Source organism: Bombus impatiens, unplaced genomic scaffold, assembly GCF_000188095.3.
Source record: "Bombus impatiens unplaced genomic scaffold, BIMP_2.2 scf_0049, whole genome shotgun sequence".
Lineage (NCBI taxonomy): Eukaryota > Metazoa > Arthropoda > Insecta > Hymenoptera > Apidae > Bombus > Bombus impatiens.
In genome coordinates this window covers 1272347-1289794 of record NT_176468.1, presented here as the reverse complement: position 1 = coordinate 1289794, position 17448 = coordinate 1272347, and the positions used below count along the sequence as shown (strand labels likewise).

The window sequence follows — 17448 nt, the reverse complement described above, 5'->3', positions numbered from 1 at the left end:
TGCCACCGCGTCTATTGTCTTCTCTATTCGTTTATTTAATAATCTTATGTTAAATGTCCAAGCAAATATTATTTTAATATATATATATATATTTTATTTTTAAATAATATTATACGATACTATATAATATCTTAATAAGTTAATATTACAAATCTGCATTATCTTTTTGGTAAACGTTTCTTATATGTACTACTTATTTATATATCTAAAAATATACGTTTCTCTCTTGCCAGGTGAGTTTACAAGCATTTTTGGTGCATTTATTATATGAACATTTCATTTCTTCCCTTCTTTCTTTTTCTCTTTTTTTCTCTTTTTTGGCATGTTAACTGTTCGATGAACACAACCGAGGTATAACAAATCTTTCTTGTTGTTCATTTATGAATAATTCTACGAGTATCTGGTTAAACATGGTTTACTCGGATTTAAATTATCTCTCGTTTATTTTAACTTAAGCCTTGATTTTGAACTTTACGATTAGCATCAATAGAGTTTTGTAGCTGGATATTTGAAAAGTATCGAACATCTTAGGAATTAAAGAAATTATCTAAATCTAGCTTTAAAAATGGTTGTCGTAATCGCTGTACGATCATTGGAGGACGGAATGTCTGAATTATAAGTAGATTAACCCTTTGACATTGTAACAGAATGATAAATAATTCAGAATGAACGATTTAGAAAATAATTAATTCTTCGTCAGAAATCCTGTACATTTCCTGCTTCACGTACGAGAAATACATACTCTTTTTGTTACTGATTTTGAAATCATAAAAAATAAAACTATTTGGAGTATAGAGATCTCGATTACGATGTTTCGATCGAAAGTCAATTGTAGCAATTAACTCGATTAGATCTTATCTTACTACGTGACACGATAAAAACCTCTTATCTATGTCAATGTAATCGACACGAAATACTTAATCCGATAAGAATATTTTTATAGATCGATCTCTATTGCTATGCTGATCTCTGATCGAATCTAGAGTAACGTAAGGCAAATAAATCGCGTTTATTGAACAGACTACAAACAAACTCTGAACACAATTATGCTCTTGAATCTACTTCAGGCTTCGCTATACTTATCGCATATGCAAAAAGGATGAGAATCTTTCTCGTTCATCGACGAGTACGAACATCACGTTTACCATGTACTTTATAAATCTTTAACGTATTTCATTGGCTTTGAAAATCTGATATTCTGTGCCTTCGTAGTCAAGTTGTTGAAGGTACGTTGATCCTGGATAAAAGCGTTGAAATTGTTTCCCTTTGCTACGGTACGTAGACGTTTGCTATAATAATATACGATATTATACAGAGTAATTAAGTGGTAGCAGGTGGCGGACCGAAAACCACTCTGCTTCTCGAAACAGCTCCTAGAACCGGCTTCAGAAGGATGAAGAAACCCGCGATGAAGAACGCTGTGAACGTCAAGCTTCTTCCAGTATAGCCACCAGGCCACCATTTCGTGTACGTGCCCGTGATCAACGTCGCAAGCAAGAGCACCGTGACTATGATACCACCGAACGCGTGCATGATTTTCAGAAGAACCGGCCTGAAACGCGGATACAGCCACCTGGAATTGTTGGTAACGATGCCGAACGCGGCTGTTAGAAACGCCAAGATAATGCTGACCAATCCGAGGATCGCGTGAGGCGTGACAAAATGCGAATTGTTGTTGTTGTTCTTGTTGACCACGATGATGATCAGTCCGACTAATACTAATGCTAGACCGGTGGCGTGCAGGATCCAGTGAATCGTTACTCTGTTGGCCCTGGACACCTTCCAGCCGACATACGCCTCACCGGAAACGCTGAATATCGCCTCGGTTATCAGAAGACCCACCTGTGTCGAGGAAAAAGTTGCTACTTAATCGATTGGCATTTAAAGAATTTTTCTATGGGAACAAAGGGAACAGATAAGTTTTGCTATGGGAATGGATGTCAGTTCGATCGTGTGGAAAGTTTCGTAGGGTTTGAGTAGATTTAGCGGAGATTGTTAGGTACCAGATTCCACAACGGAGTTGCGAAGTGTTTTTAGGTGACTGTCAAGGTGTTACTTTTAGTTAGTTTTATATTCTAAAATATCTATGTTTTTAACATGTTTTCATTGGGTTATGAGGAATGTTTTGTATAGCGGGAGGGAGTCGCAAAGAGTCTTTTAGAGGGCGGTCCTAGATTGAAATATAGTACATCATTAAACATTTAATTTTTGCAAACTATTGTATCGCATTTGACCACTTTTTCCGACAGCGTTATGTAAATCATTCGCACTGTGGAAAATGTTTAGGTTTATGACCTTGTTTCAATCGTTCTAAAAAGCTTAGTAACGCGATGACCATCGTGCCAGCCAACGTGTTTCTTAAAATTTCAATTTATAGCGTTACATCATTTACATCACTTACTGTGTTAGTGCACCATCTGAATGTTGATACCCAGATGGTAGAAGCGCTATGTCCTAACTCTCAAAAATAGCAATTATTCCTGGCCGTGTCATAAACTCGGCCTAACGACGAGCTCTAACACGAAGCCTTAGCGTTTGACGAATTTGATAGGCAGAGCAATCGACAGCAATCGACGGCAATCGACAGAGAAAATAGCGATCGTTTTAGTTTACTCAGAGAATGTTGCAACCAATTTGTCGATCTGGGTCAACGGTGGATTCCTTCACCGTTTAATTCGGTGGATGTACAAGTGTGCACGCCTACGATGTTTTAAGGAGATAATGAATCGACATGATATCATTAGAAAGAAAGACAAAAGAAAAAAAGAATCTTAGTAATTAGATTAATCAATGAAGTTGGGTGGTTTCGTTTCTTCTTCCTTTTTTTCTTTTATCACAGATCTCTGCTAAGTTTACTTCCTATTTGTTGCCAACATACTGCATACTCCAGATTCGATTGTATTTGATTTATTTAAGAACATTGTTCGGAACACATGCGAATAAGCAGAACTCAGCATTCTTCCAAGTACGAGGATGATCTAAGAGTTGAGACACTTGGACGAAGGTCGCTTAATCATGTCTAGGATTTTATGTCTTTTACATACAAAACTCTTCAGAATGGCAGACACACGATCATTTTATTTTTTTAGCTTTGAAAACGTAAACAATGCTGTAAGTTGCAGATATCTTTCACCATATTTGTTCTTTCATTAATGTCGTGGAAAATTACGTTTAATATTTTACGTGCGTATGCTATCATGCTTGTTATAATCGTACAACAAGTTAAGTATAGTCGTACAAGAAAGTATTCGTATTGTATTAACTGATAGTGTTAATTAGTTGTATTAATTAATAGTATTCTATACGTATGATATTAGATAGTTTTGCGTTATGTCACGCGCCAGGATATTTGCAACCATGAAAACAATAATTACGAGAAAATTGATCGGATGCCCGCGACGTTTTAATAGTCCCATGAATCACGGCTGTGATTCTGTGTTTCACAGAAAAATGTTTAATCCTCATCGCAAATAAAATATGAAACGAATGATTTCAGCGTACGCCGATGTTGTAATTAGTCGTGAAGATATTTTAAACACATCGTTAGATAACTTGTATGACATATTACATGCTTCGTTATGCAGTTGGCGTGAAATACGAATTGCCTTATCACCAAAATGGAAAAGTTGCGGTTATCCACATAAACTGTCTTCCGTGTTCTACTCTCAATGGATGATATTTCATATTCCACACTTTCTATAAACGTCTGTCTCGTCAGCTTCCTTTGTACAGAAACTTATATCAAAAGGATTCATTTCAATCGATGATTTTTCAAATCGGTAAACACGGCGTTCTTCGGGACATTTTTATTTGTATTTTTCTATCGCTAAGAAATTTCTTCAATTTCTCAAATTAACTAGGTGCTATCGTAAAATTTCACTGCATGAGAATTTCCATTTTAGTATTCTCGTCCTGTAAAGATACCGCCGTGATGTTATTTCTAAACAGCCGTATATCGCAAACAGCTACTCTTCTATTTCTCGTTTAATATCGAATAACAATAGAACAATTAGTTGTCTTACTTCGTTTGGCGTTATTGAACTTCCAGATAAAGGAGTACAGTGTGCAGTGAAATTTCATGGAAAATAGCATTTGACGCTTAAGGAAAATATGGAAGTAACGTTATCGATATAACGCGTAACTTTTCGCTTCAATTTTATGCTAAAGATTTTCTTAAAAGTTAAAACTATTTTCGTCAACTAGAACGAGATTGCAGCATAAGACGTTGGAGAATTCAGTTGCGAAGCTTTTCTCTCTTAAGCTTCGCTTCGAAACTGAGAAACATCAATTTCCGTAACTCTGCAGCGTGTAAACAGAAGATTTATTGCCACCGTGGCATTACGAAACGCATTCGTTGCTGCAGGATGTTTGTCGACTTTAAACAAGAGAGTTGCAGCGACTCCTCTTCTCGAATAAGAAGCAACCTGTTGCTTCAACCGTTAATTTTTGTGCAATGTAATTTTCAACGTATCGAGTTACCGATGTAACGTAGGAGTCAAGCACTTACATTCCTGATCCACGTGCTTCTTTAATTATTCCATTGTGCAATTAACGTTGGCCAAGTTGGCTACTTACTCCGACGCTCATGCAAATGGGATGCCACGAGAAGAAGCTGTACTTTCCAAAGGCCAAAACCAAAATGTATATCACTGGCGCCAATAGGAGGATGTGTGTGAGGGTTGAAAAGACCAGCATAATGGCACTTGGCGGCCCTTTGCCTGGTGGTTGGTCTGTCATTTTTAATTGGCTGTTATCCTTACACCTGTGGGAAGAATTATTATGTATTAATAGTGAAAATAAGAGAAATATAAAATGTCAAAAATATCAAAATACATTGTTACTTTAATGTTTGGTAGTTAGAACGCCTTCGTTGGAAAATTGTTGTTAGAAGATGCTGGTTAAAAAGAGCTTCTCTTAAAAAATTATATCATCATTTGAACGTTCAGTTAGTTGTTGTGGTGCATCAGGTAAAACGTTTGATTTCCGCTAGATCGATTAATTAATTTCAGTTATATCTGGTTTGTTTCAGAGGTTCGATCTAAGTTTGAAAATGGATCATGGATGGAGTTTATTAACAGCCTATTCGTTATGACTCGCACGAAAGAGTTTGATTTGCAGCGTTGTAAAATGTCGCAAACGAATGCGATGAAACGAACAAACAAATTCGAAACGAAAGTTTACAAAAATTCTTCGGAGTCCAGAAAATTTTGAACGTCCAGTGAATTTTGTTCATCGAAATCCAACAAAAATTCTGTCCATTTCTAACTGCCTTGTCTTTCTGCAAGCGTTTCCATCGCCTTTAAATATATCTTCTACAACATTTAAATAAGTGAAAAAGTCTATTGCTATGTATAATTCATCGGAGTGGTTTATGCATTTTTCGCTACATTTTCTACGTTCATAGTAATGTTGTCACTTTTTGTAAAATTATCAGCCTATTCAACCACTCACCTTTACAATTAGTAAGAGTCATATGCGTGGGTTTGGTCTTTAAATCGTAAGTAATTTAACACTTGAACGATCAAGATTACGATACGTCAATGACTATCGAACAAGAAGTTTGCAAATATCATTTAGCTTCGTAAGGATAATAAAATATTCGAGTTTTCAAAGATAGTAGATGTATCGTATAGGCGATAGAGTCCTTAAAAATTCAGACGAACTAAGCTTCTTTTCTTCGATTTAGAAGAAAAAACGATAAATTCCAGACGACCTGAGCTGGTCTTTTGACGCAACTGCTCCTACGATCGTTTAAAATGCACGGCGTGTGATTCACTGCTAATTGCGCGACATGATTCTACGTTTCTTTCAGCTTCTATCTGTTCAAACACGCGGAAAATCGTGTCTTTTATGACAGTACGTAAGCACGAGCGCGATCAATGAAGCCACTGATTAAGTGAACGTCTGTCAAGATCGAGGGAGTCGATTATTGCTACAGTTCTGCTATGTTACAGCTGTCCGAGAGTCTTTGAAGTATTCTAAACCAACTCGAGCTTTGAGAAAATTCAATCAAACTTTACAGAACTCGTACAATAAATATTATCATACCGCAGTAAATTTGTAAATTCTCTTATTCGGAGTAAGCATATCAAATTTTGATAACAAGGAGCAGCGAAATGTCGATATTATGACAAGAGGCAAACGTATCGTAATTTAACACGAAGCAAATTAAACGCGTTTCGAGTTGTTTTTGACCTGATTATCTACTTTTCCCATTAAAAATACCTTTTAAATACGAAGAAAGATATGAAGAAACTGCTCTTCGCGCACGTTCTTTCTCACTCCAATTTTATGCTCGTGTTTCCTTCCGAAAATCAAAAATCTTTTTGTGTAGAAATTAGCAACGTAATTGGGTCAAACCGTATCGATTGGGGATGATCGTATGAAACTGTATTGCAGAAAAAAACGATCTACACGAAAATCTAATGGTGCAGAAGGAAAAGATCGTGAATTAATACTTTATCATGAATTCTGCTCAATTCCATGAATGGCTTATCGTGAATGAGAAGTTCAACGACACTCGTAAGTGCTACGTGATTCGATAAAACTAAAGTGCGTTTGCACACCGATGATTTAATGATAAATATAAGTGATGTAAGGAAAGCTATTAATATAATTGCATCGATCTAGACTCCGCGAAGATGCGTTTGAAAAATATGATGTTTGTATAAACATCGACTAACAGTGTAAGTCTATCGATAAAGAACTTCCGTCGTATATTCGTTTTTGCCTGTAACTCGTTTGCGAGAAAAATTCGATTTCATGGATTATAAACATAACGTAGGAAACTTTTTACGGCATTGTAATTCGGCATGAAAGCAGTAAAAAATACTAATAAATGCGGATAGGGAAACGAAATTGCGGTATACGTAATCGTTTGCAGGAAGATTAACATCGAGTAACATTGGATTTGCTATGAAAACACAAAGATGTGCGCAAATAAGCGGAGGAAAACAATGTGCCGCAACACTGATCTTAAAATTATATCACCACGAAGTGTCTCCGTTTGCTCTGACAGCTGCGATTACAATTATCGTAGAATATATAACAAATACGTCTATGAATGCGTTAAAAGTGCAATAAATTATAAATATAGATCGAAGGAGTCTTGATACGCAGTATAAAATTGTAAAATTTGAAGAAAATATCCGACGTTTCTATAGACTTTGGGATTACGAGTCGCGTGAGAAAATGTTGAAACGCCATTCAAATTTACACGTTCGTACGTAAATGGGAAAATATGCGAGTGGGATACAAACATGTATAATCCGTACTGTTCGAGTCGTAGATTCGATAATTGTCGTTGAATACTTTGTACGAGTAGTAATAATAGTATCGTAAAAATATCATACCGAAGATTTCTTTATCAACGACACACAAATACTATCTGTTTACGGTGAAGCTGAACAGCACTAACGACAAATAATAAGTAAGTTTTCGGTAAAAACATACCAGTACTTATCTAACGGTTATGTGAAACCGTGTTTATCATAATATAATTACGCCTGTTGATGACGCAGACCGGCACACTTTCAGATACGCTCCACTTTCGCGGCTCGAGTGAATACACCGAGCATATCACGCGAATCTCGCGTTTACGCGTAACTGTATCGAAAACGGGGCACGTTCGGGGACCTAGTTGCAGAAAACTATGGCCAATCTTTCGTTGCATAAGCGACAGTGTAAAAATAGCCGTGCGATAACGAAGGTACCGGTACTCTTGTACTATAATGAAAAGGAAAAGGCTGTTCGAGCAGGCAGAGAACTTAATTCGATGTAATTCTTTGGGTACCTCGAACGATATCCGGAGCGAGGAGAATCGTCGTCGGTCGTTTGAAATCGTGACCAGGGCATAGATTTTTATCTCGTCTTAATTTGATACAGAAAACTTGTGAGAAGTATGAATTACAAATGAAGCTTGGCGATTCGATTAAGAAATCGGTTTTACAAGTTCGTTTTAATTTTATTGGACGAACGTGTGTACAGAGTAACGTAACGTCGTTTGTAAGATTAGTTAGTATCGATTGTTGATGTTTTGATTATGTAAAGATAATTAAAAATATATCCTGTTAAGAAGGACTTTGTTCTACACTCTCATAGCTGAGAAACGATAATTACATTGAAAATTCCCTGCAACTACATGTACGCTATTAATACATATTTCCAATGTTATTAGCAACGTAATTGAAATTATAGATTGAGCTTTATATGTACGTATCTAAACTTGCGTTTCTTCATACAGATGTTTCTACATTTATATGTTAATTTCTACGTTCATACGTTCTATACTTCTTTCTATAACTATCTGTTACATGGCAAAGAACGAACAAGATACACTCAAACGTGGTCTATTTTTAATCAAAATTATTGACCATATTTCATTCGTCATGTTCGGCCCGATGCTATAATGAAAAAGAAGTCACATCTCTATGAACGATAACGAAACAATTACAAAATAGCATTCCGTTTCCAACCTGTTTTAAATCACACAATTTGAAAGAATCAGCCACAAATCGAATTGCGAAAATCTCCCGAGAAACTGCTACGGAAACTGAAAACTTCATTTCTTCCGATAACTCCGGTTGACCGATAAATAAACGCGTGCCTCTCGACCGCGTAAACTATCCAAAGATTAAGCGTGGAAAGTGTATTTTATCTAGGAACTCACCTCGACAGTCGTAGACTCACTGGATCGGATCTCCGAAGAGAAAGGCCGCCGACGTGGACCGTTCGTGCTGAAAAAACGAAAACGAGCTCGGACAAAAACACAGAAGAGGAAGAACACGGAACGGCGTCCGCGCCTCGACTGAAAGCACGCGTCCTAGCATGGTCGCAACGATCTATCGCTGCGTTGCCGATACTTCTTACGAATGACGCGAGGAAAATCGTGGAGTAAACGCGGCCTTGGCTCGTCTAATCGCTACGATCTTCTCTTCGCATGTATAAAACGGGCACTGCGCTCGCAGCCTGCAGAGTCGGACCCATTGTTCGCCTCGTCATGGTGCGATATCGCGTGCCACCGATGTATACTGCTTTTCCTGGCACGTTTTTCTATTCTACTCGGTTTTCTTCCTCGCCAACTTTCCTATCGCGCGAGTAAAGACACGAGCTGCATCAACTTTCTCGTTGCATGATTCTATCATAATAGATAATACCTAATCACCTTGCAATTGTTACGGAAGATTTGTCATATTTTTTTTACCGTTTAAGAGAAAACGACGATGGTTAAAGAAAGAATAAAAAAAAAAAAAATTGCCAAATACTTATCAAATAATCGCAAAGCGAATAAATAATCCGAAACCAATTAAACGAAGTAGCAAACAGTTAGCGAATATATTAACGCGGTGTTTCCTTCTAATTTATGACGATCTTATCGGAGAATATTTTTGGAATAAATTATACTGCGCATAACGAGCTCATTTTTATGAAGGCGTAGTCGATTTAAACTATGCGTTGATATTACCGCGAGCTTTATAGCGGCACTTCGATGTTGAGTAGCCGCTGATTACGCGACCACGTGGCCCGATCCTGGTACCAAGAATTCGTGTTTCGCTACTCTAACGAGGGTTTTTTTTTTTTTTTTTTGATGGTAAATTCAGTCGAGAACGAGCGAGATAAAACGAATGTCCCTCGGCATTTGACTGCTATGTACGGAAACACGACTTCCTCCTGCAGCGACAACTGATTTCCCACCGGATCAGACTTCTTTTTGGATGTTTTGCGTATGTTCACTTTCAGGTCGTTTGCGGAAGAAATTGCTACGGCGGCTGAAGCAGATGGAAGAACGTAATTTTAGCTTCGTGGTTTATGAAACAACGCCGGATTCCACAAAATTTGTACGTAGAGCAAAGATTCGCGCTTCGTTCCTTTTTCAATATCTTCCTCTGTATTAAATTTTATCAACACAGAGGAATAACTACGGACGAAAGTAGCCTTTGCCCGGAAGATCTAGGAAATGATGTCAAACGATCAAGGCAAATGGATCATCCCGTACGCAGAATTTTAAGCATGTGAAAATGGAGAAGATAAGGATATTTGTATGCGACGTGCAGTTGTGCGCGTCGATTATTACGAATTATAAATCGTCGGTTACATTTGTTGATGTTTAAAATCAATTAACGTAGCGTACTTTGCGAAAACGCGATAGGATTCGTTTCACTTAGTCATCGATGTCGCCCAACAGTGAATAATTATTAATCACTCATCGATCAATTTATTGTCTACGCTCGTACATTTTTTCTATGCATTTTACGATCTCTACGAATACAAATTTCACCTAATATAGATATTTCTTCGTCTTTCATAAAAGAAACTCCGCTGAACCAACGTTTCAGTTTCCACGTTATGGGAAATATTTCCAAATGCAAGACTTCCGTAGAAAGAAATTACAAGAGACAAAGGATTCTAGATGAAAATCAAACTACCAGAACCTTTTTAATTAATACAAAGTAGATCGATTTTCTCAAGATAATGACATTAAATAACGCTTTCGTTGCTACTGACGTATATACGCATTGCGGTGCGTCAATTAACTAATGCTACTGACGCAATTGATCTGGAACAGATAAAAGTTCGATGGGCGATATGTCGAAACAAACATTACCTAAATATTTTTTAAAATAAAAAAATGTCCGACGTAAAGTACGTAATTTTTGACGTCACGTAGCTGTATTTTTCAAACGCCATCATACAAAGTGAATAGTAAAAGTATCGACAAATTAGGTACTATATTACAAGGTAATAGGTAGGATTCCACGTAGAATGTAACTTTCGAGTGTAAAATTTAAATACATTACGATTCATTATCGTGAAATAGTTGCACGATAAAGGTAAATAACGAACGTAACGTGGACAGTTTCTAGCGAAACATAAGATTTCCATTAGCGTGCGATGAATACGAAAAATTCAACCAAAATTAGAAAGACTAATCTATTGGGTTGGCAACTAATACTACCACCTAATGACAAAATCCGCAGTCACTTAGTTGCCAATCCAATAGAATAAACAGAAACAAAATTTCCAGTTTTGCATTACGATCATTTAGAAAGTTGAATCGTTAAAAATTTTATATAATCATCTGAAGGACTGAAATTAATGTTATAACTGGATTTGGCGTTTAAAAATTACATTTCGCAAGAAAATTACGCAGAGAATCGTATCGTTTACTTTTTTCTTTTACAAAGTGGTTCTACAAGAAAGGATAGTCATCACCAATACAGTTCCGTTGATCTCTGTATGTGTCATTGTTAACCGTTGTTTCATTAATTATATTTCTGACAAGTGGTACGACCAAGAGGTTCTTCTCCAATCGTACACGTCATTTGCTGCGAGCGGAAGTATGCATGGACAGTTCATACGTATGCACGCGAGCGCATAAATCGGCCTCGACGCTCATCGGAATGTACTCCGATTGCTTATTCGAAGCGTGGATGCCAGCTATACTCCGATTATGCAAATATTCGGCGGTAATAACGTTAACAATGCCGGTAACTTCGTGCATGCGTGAATCCTCGCGCCTTCATTAGAGTTGCGCGCGCCAGTGTTGCAGCGCGGTTATTAATTAAACGATTTTCGCTTCGTTTTCCAACGATTTTTTTATGAATACGATGCGTTCTACAAAGATTGCGAAGATAGATCTACCTAACTGTAAAGAAATAGACGAAAATACCTGAGAGACGAGTGATTTTTTATTTTATTATTAGAATTATTTTAATATGAGAAAGGAATGAACGTTTCTTTCGCGTGTAAAAATATAACCATCGTGGTAACAATACGTGCTAAATGATACTATTAAGTAAACATTTTTATTTTTATAGTAACGACAACCACAACATTGTCATCTTCAGTAGCAGCTAGAAACTTCTGATCACAGTTATACAGGGTGGTTGGTAACTGGTGGTACAAGCGGAAAGGGGGTGATTCTACGCGAAAAAAGAAGTCGAAAATATAGAATAAACATTTTTCGTTCGAGGCTTTGTTTTCGAGAAAATCGACTTTGAATTTTCGCTCGGTACGCGTGCACTTTATCGCGTCTCGTTATAAACGAGATCTCACTGTAGATCGTTGTGTCGATTGACGTTATTTTTTTAATTTTTTAAATTTTTATTCTATATTTTCGACTTCTTTTTTCGCGTAGAATCACCCCCTTCCCGCTTGTACCACCAGTTACCAATCACCCTGTATATGGTGTAATGATTCTATTTAATTGTAAACTATGCATTGATACGATTCTTGTAAAAATTCTATAAGACACAGTGTTCACGCTATACTTGTTCGATAGATTTCTGAAACTTCGGAAACTTTCATGATGGTACAATAACGTTGTTCTTCGTTTGGAAAAGTCTCTGACAGACACTGTATCAAATCAATAAACGTCCGTGTACTTCCAAATAAGATCGTTTCACTTAAAAAAATGTATAAAAAAAATTGTTCACCCTTTGAACGATTCCGAATTCGTCACGTCCAACAAAAATATCACCTCCGTTGTTTTTGTCACTATCGAAAATCGAATGCTACGATCCTGCGCTAGCACGTGGCACCTATAACAGCCGGTTTGTGTTGACCGGGAGTCGTCATGACAACTCGAACGATCACCACGCGACAAGGACGGCCACTTCGTCGGTGTTTCGTGCAAACTTCGTAATGGTACCGTGACGACAACGTTCGCAGCACGAATACACGAAATTTCCACTGTTTACGAAGAAAATGGTGGTGCTCGACAAGCGTAGATCGTTGATAGTGTCCACCGCAGGTCACTTCTTCGGCGTGCCCCTGAAAGACGACGAGACGATCGCCGACGAGCAAACAGTGTTGGACAACTTCTTGGACAGAGCCGCGTGCAGAATTCTCTGTGCACAACCGGCGGATGCGAAGGACGAGGAACTGCGGTTGAAGTTGAGTAACGAGTTACCCGTTGGGAGGAACACTCTGGTCTTCTTTAAGGTAAATAAAAGATAAAAGCAGAAGATAGAAGAAGCGTGATTACTCAACGCGTTACAAAGAATTGTAGAATATCGTTTGTCATTTATTTAGCTACATCTCATTAAACGATAAAAATGCACGCCATTTCGATATTTTTCTAAACATTTGTTCTTTGTTTCAATTATTCAATAACAACGACACAATTATTGCATTGTGATTCGCGTGAAGTCGTTTAAATAAAATTATAGCGTCTAAGAGAACAACGATCTTAAACTGCTTAATACCTTCTAAAGTAGAAAGTCGAACGAACTGATGAATGAAAGCTTAATATAGTTAACAGAAGCGTCGGTGACAGAAAGGAATTTCCACGATCTCGTTCAAGTTACAACGACCGGCAGTGGAAAAGGATCGACGTTGCTCGAAGCTCTGCGTCAAGTATGGGCGCCAACACTTCGGTCTTCTGGTCTCAATTCATCCTATTTGAAGAAGCTGGAGGAGAATCTTCTTGGCTCGTCAGCAGCGACTTCCGTCGTCGAGGAGGAGAATTATTGGAGAAAGACATGGGAGGATGCGAAACGATCGCACGACAAAACGATTTACGCGGAGGCTGTAAAAACCTTGAGGAGCATCCGAGCCGAGTTGGAGAGCGCAGCGGTGGCTAGGTGTCGTAAAAAGAGATCATTTCAGTGAATTCTTCGGTAGTTGGATCGTGAGAAATTTTATGGAGATACGTTTTCTAGCTATCTTTGGAACATTGCGCGTGAAAGCATTACTTCTGTTACAATTGGCATGCAAAATTTGAGATAAAAAATTAAGCATATTAATTTACCTAATTGTAATTATGAAAAGTTTTGTTTCTTTTTCTTCTCTATGATATAGCATATAGGTTTTAGTCTTAATACAAAAATTTGGAATCCTTTGTTCTTTTAAATAGCTACGTATAGGAGGACTTCTGAATTTTTATTTCCAGTGCTGCAATTAGAAAATAAATAACTTTCACTTTGGTATATTTTATCTGCTATATTCCTCTTTTTCGTACACAGAGATGGGCTAATTAGCGTGGATGACGCTGTTGAAGCAGTATCAGGCTACACCGACGACTTGTGGAAGTTAGGAGATCTAATATACACCGAGGAACGTATGAAATCTTTTTTGGATGTTATTGGAGACGAAGTGGTATCTCTCGTAAGAAACACAATCGGAGAGGTAAAATATCTTAACTAATATTCTATGATAAATTACGTTTAAATGAAACTGCTAGGAACTAGTTTACTTTCTTTATCCATTTCATTTTTGTATCTTTCAAAAATCAGTTTACTTTAGTCGGCCATCGGTTTAGTTTTTTATTTAGCATAGTATCTATGAAAGAGAATTCCACGGACTTAATATATTTTTCTAAAATTTGATGAAGTTACTCGTGTTCATCCTCAAATTAGATTCGAACTAACGACGATCGAGTGAAAATTGAAGCGATATCAAGTGGTGCAGGAATTTGCGAAAAATGGACAGACATGGTGGAGAAATTCACTACGTTATTTTGGCCTCATCATTCAGTTCATCCGTGGAAGGGTGATAGTTACGTCCCCGAAAGATGTTCACGTATTGGCAAACGGCTCAGGTATCTCTTATTAATTTGCTCTTCCTGCTTTGTAGCTGGATTCAATGGGCGATTTTCTTGGTATTTAGGCAGATTGGGGAACTACGTGCTCAGTATAGGCAATTAACCAGGCTGCTGACTCCTAATGAGAGATCTGGACTTGACACGGATACTTTGATGCATTGTTTCGATGATGTTAAAGGTATCCCTGCATTGTTAACATTTAATTATTGCAAAAGATACACCTGTTATTGCGTAATCTGTGATCATTGCAGCAAGTTCAGAAGTCGATAAATTTTGCCTCGGTAATATTAACAAAAATGTGTAGAATTATGTATATTTATTAAATATTCTAATAAAGGGATACGACAATAGTATCTTTTTAATGTAGAACAATTATGTATGGTAAATTACGTATAAAATCTCAAAAAATGGTACCACATTGAAAAAACATAGTATTATACAAAACTAGTCGAAAGAGTATTTAAAACGACAAAAGATACATAGAGAATGATTTATGTAAACGCTTGATAAATTTTTAGGAAACATACAAATAATTTAACAAATATACGACGAAAAATCTATCCAGCGGCGGATGCTTCTTATATTAATTATTTTACCCGATTATATTTACGCACATAATGACACGCAATTAATTATACGTACATCAGTAGTCTTCGATGACGACGACAAGTGTGTTGAATGGAACCGACTCAAGAGGAAGATCGAAGAAGGGCTGGTACCCGCTGAAGAAAGAGTAGCGCAGAAACTAAAGTCACAAATTGCCGATGCTACTACTCCAAACTCTCTACTCGCTGAATTTCGACGGTACTTCGAACTAATAAAGAGAGATGGTTTAAAAAGGGCTTTACGCGGAGAACGAGAGGCTTTGCTCTCAGCTTACGGGGATCTTACAGGTAATTCTAAAGGAGAAAAGGAATCGAAACTCGAATGAATTCAGAATGATTTCGATTACAATATTATAACCTTCTGTCCACGTTCTTACGTTTTAACTTCTCATTTTCTGCGTCATTGATCGGCGGATCTAAAGAGAATTGCTTGGCCGGGCCGGATACGGCAGACTTGTTGGATAGTCCGAGAATACTTCAAGAGGTTCAAGCTGCCAGATCTGCGGAATTAAGATTGGAAAGTTTAAATAAATTAGGAAAGGAATTGCTTGCGGATCTTCCTGGTTACGATGACATCTCTTTGAGAGTAACGACAGCTCTGAGAGACGTTGAAAGGAAAAGACAAAGCTTCGTTGATACTTGGGTAATTGTATTATTTCAAGGTCTTATATTATCCTATAGTCTCCCTATAAAGCACAATTCGCTTGTCAGACTGAAGAAACTAAAGAAGCTGTCGCCAGAAAGGAACTGACGCTAGGCACTGACTCTGCGGTGGTGGAGTTAACTGGCACCAGTATGATGAGGGTCACGTACGATCCAAAGCTAATGACTTTGATCAGAGAAGCTAGGGCACTTTCGAGTCAAGGCGTCGAACTTCCTCGTGAAGTGAGGGAGCTAGTCGAAAGAGCAGGTTCTTTAGCTGGACGTGCCAGAGCTCTACAACAGATCGCCACCTTTCACAACACGATTGGCGATCGTATGGTACCGTCTCAGAGACCTTTAATGCTCACGACCGCGCTCGAATTGGCACGAGCCGTTCAAGAACAATCTGGTGTAGTTTGGTCCGATCCTCAGGCTGTTGATGCTTATACCGCTAGGTTGAAAGAATTGGTAATTTTTCAATCTTCTTTGCGATTCATTTAATCTGCAGTTTGCAATGCATTTATGTCACACCGATTTTACAAAAATATATTTATGTATAGCATATGTATCGTATGAACATTTGCAACGTATCTAGGATGAATATAATAGTGAAATATAAATTAAATAATTGGGGGTTTGAAGGCTTAAAAAAGAAGAACCACTTCAGAAACACTGAAAAATAATAAAACAAAACAAATTATTTATATTTTATTTTTAATACTTTCGATCTATTTTACTGAAGATTGACTTATACATGTAATAGATACCGTAAAGAAGCGTAAAAGTAGACAATGAATTAATTAGAATTGATTACCAACTAGTTTTTTACTTTTCATTGAGAAAGGTGAGGAAGTTTGCGCAACAGAATTCGGAGTTAGCTGCGAAGCACAGTTCTTTACGGGACCTGGTATCGAATTTACTGAAAGGAGACGCTGTCAATATGATCGGAAACCAGAATGCTTGGAAAGACGCATTGATGAGCATGAGGACGATCGTCGATACTGTGGAAGCTGAATACGGAAATACGAAAGCATGGAAATTACATTGGGATAGACAACTGCTCAAAGCATTAGGTGTGGCTTACAGGTAAACTGTGGAAAGCTCAAATCTACTGTAATTATTTTATAGTAATTGGAAATCTCGTTAAAAGAAACGAAATACTTGGTCATTTTGAAAATTTCATTTGCAAAATCTTTGAAATTTAGCGATGTTCGAAGAGTTCCACACGATTTTTAAGCTACTCTAAACGACACTGAAACTTTAAAAAGTTACTTCAAATAATTCTAAGCAAATGGACTAGTACCGAATCGCTTTAGAAGCTACTAGAAACTTTGAATAATTGATTTGATTTATCCTCAACAATTAAACTATACATCACACTTTCCATTATTCTTTATTTCCTCATAAAAGGAAGATACGTAAAAGAAGCTTCCTTTGTCAAATAAAATCGAAACAAAAATCCCTCCACTTCTATCTTAGTCAAGTCCTATCAGTCTATTTAATTTTCGTATTCATAGATAATCCGCGTACGAAATAGAATAATAAAACAAGAACTTTTTCTCTGCGCCAGAGGAGCGTTACCGTCGTTGTTGAAAAAGTTGCCAGAAGTTAAAGTGGAATTGACGTTCCGGGACGGGTCTCTGCAATGGCGACCGTCCC

General features: G+C 37.4%; 2 protein-coding genes and 1 long non-coding RNA gene across 3 annotated transcripts in view; 1 reads left to right on the top strand and 2 right to left on the bottom strand.

The window, feature by feature from the left end:
• Window positions 1–279: 279 nt before the first annotated feature.
• LOC117152399 lies at window positions 280–10647 on the bottom strand. The gene is made up of 2 exons (XR_004462777.1): window positions 10604–10647; window positions 280–743 (listed from the first exon to the last, which is right to left on the bottom strand). It is a non-coding gene; the product is annotated as an uncharacterized LOC117152399 (long non-coding RNA).
• Window positions 314–8818, bottom strand: LOC100742127 (cytochrome b561 domain-containing protein 2-like). Its single transcript, XM_012392117.3, has 3 exons — window positions 8669–8818; window positions 4576–4762; window positions 314–1842 (listed from the first exon to the last, which is right to left on the bottom strand). Exons 2-3 carry the CDS (start codon window positions 4735–4737, stop codon window positions 1321–1323), a joined length of 684 nt encoding a protein of 227 aa, XP_012247540.1. The 5' UTR covers window positions 4738–4762; window positions 8669–8818; the 3' UTR covers window positions 314–1320.
• A 1539-nt stretch (window positions 10648–12186) lies between the features above and the next one.
• LOC100742005 (cytoplasmic dynein 2 heavy chain 1) overlaps window positions 12187–17448 on the top strand; it is a 32831-nt gene continuing 27569 nt past the window's right edge. The window contains exons 1-10 of the mRNA XM_024371097.2: window positions 12187–12942; window positions 13255–13583; window positions 13965–14127; window positions 14358–14539; window positions 14608–14720; window positions 15190–15435; window positions 15570–15790; window positions 15859–16257; window positions 16634–16875; window positions 17360–17446. Of these exons, the coding sequence (XP_024226865.1) occupies window positions 12706–12942; window positions 13255–13583; window positions 13965–14127; window positions 14358–14539; window positions 14608–14720; window positions 15190–15435; window positions 15570–15790; window positions 15859–16257; window positions 16634–16875; window positions 17360–17446 (2219 nt within the window). The 5' untranslated portion in view covers window positions 12187–12705. The remainder of the gene's footprint in view (window positions 12943–13254; window positions 13584–13964; window positions 14128–14357; window positions 14540–14607; window positions 14721–15189; window positions 15436–15569; window positions 15791–15858; window positions 16258–16633; window positions 16876–17359; window positions 17447–17448) is intronic.

Excerpts from the sequence above, each read along its gene's own strand:
- LOC100742127 (XM_012392117.3), bottom strand. The coding sequence starts at position 4,737 with ATGACAGACCAACCACCAGGCAAAGGGCCGCCAAGTGCCATTATGCTG. Across the intron at positions 1,843-4,575 it reads CCATTTGCATGAGCGTCGGA|GTGGGTCTTCTGATAACCGA; the intron begins GTAAGTAGCCAA and ends TCCTCGACACAG.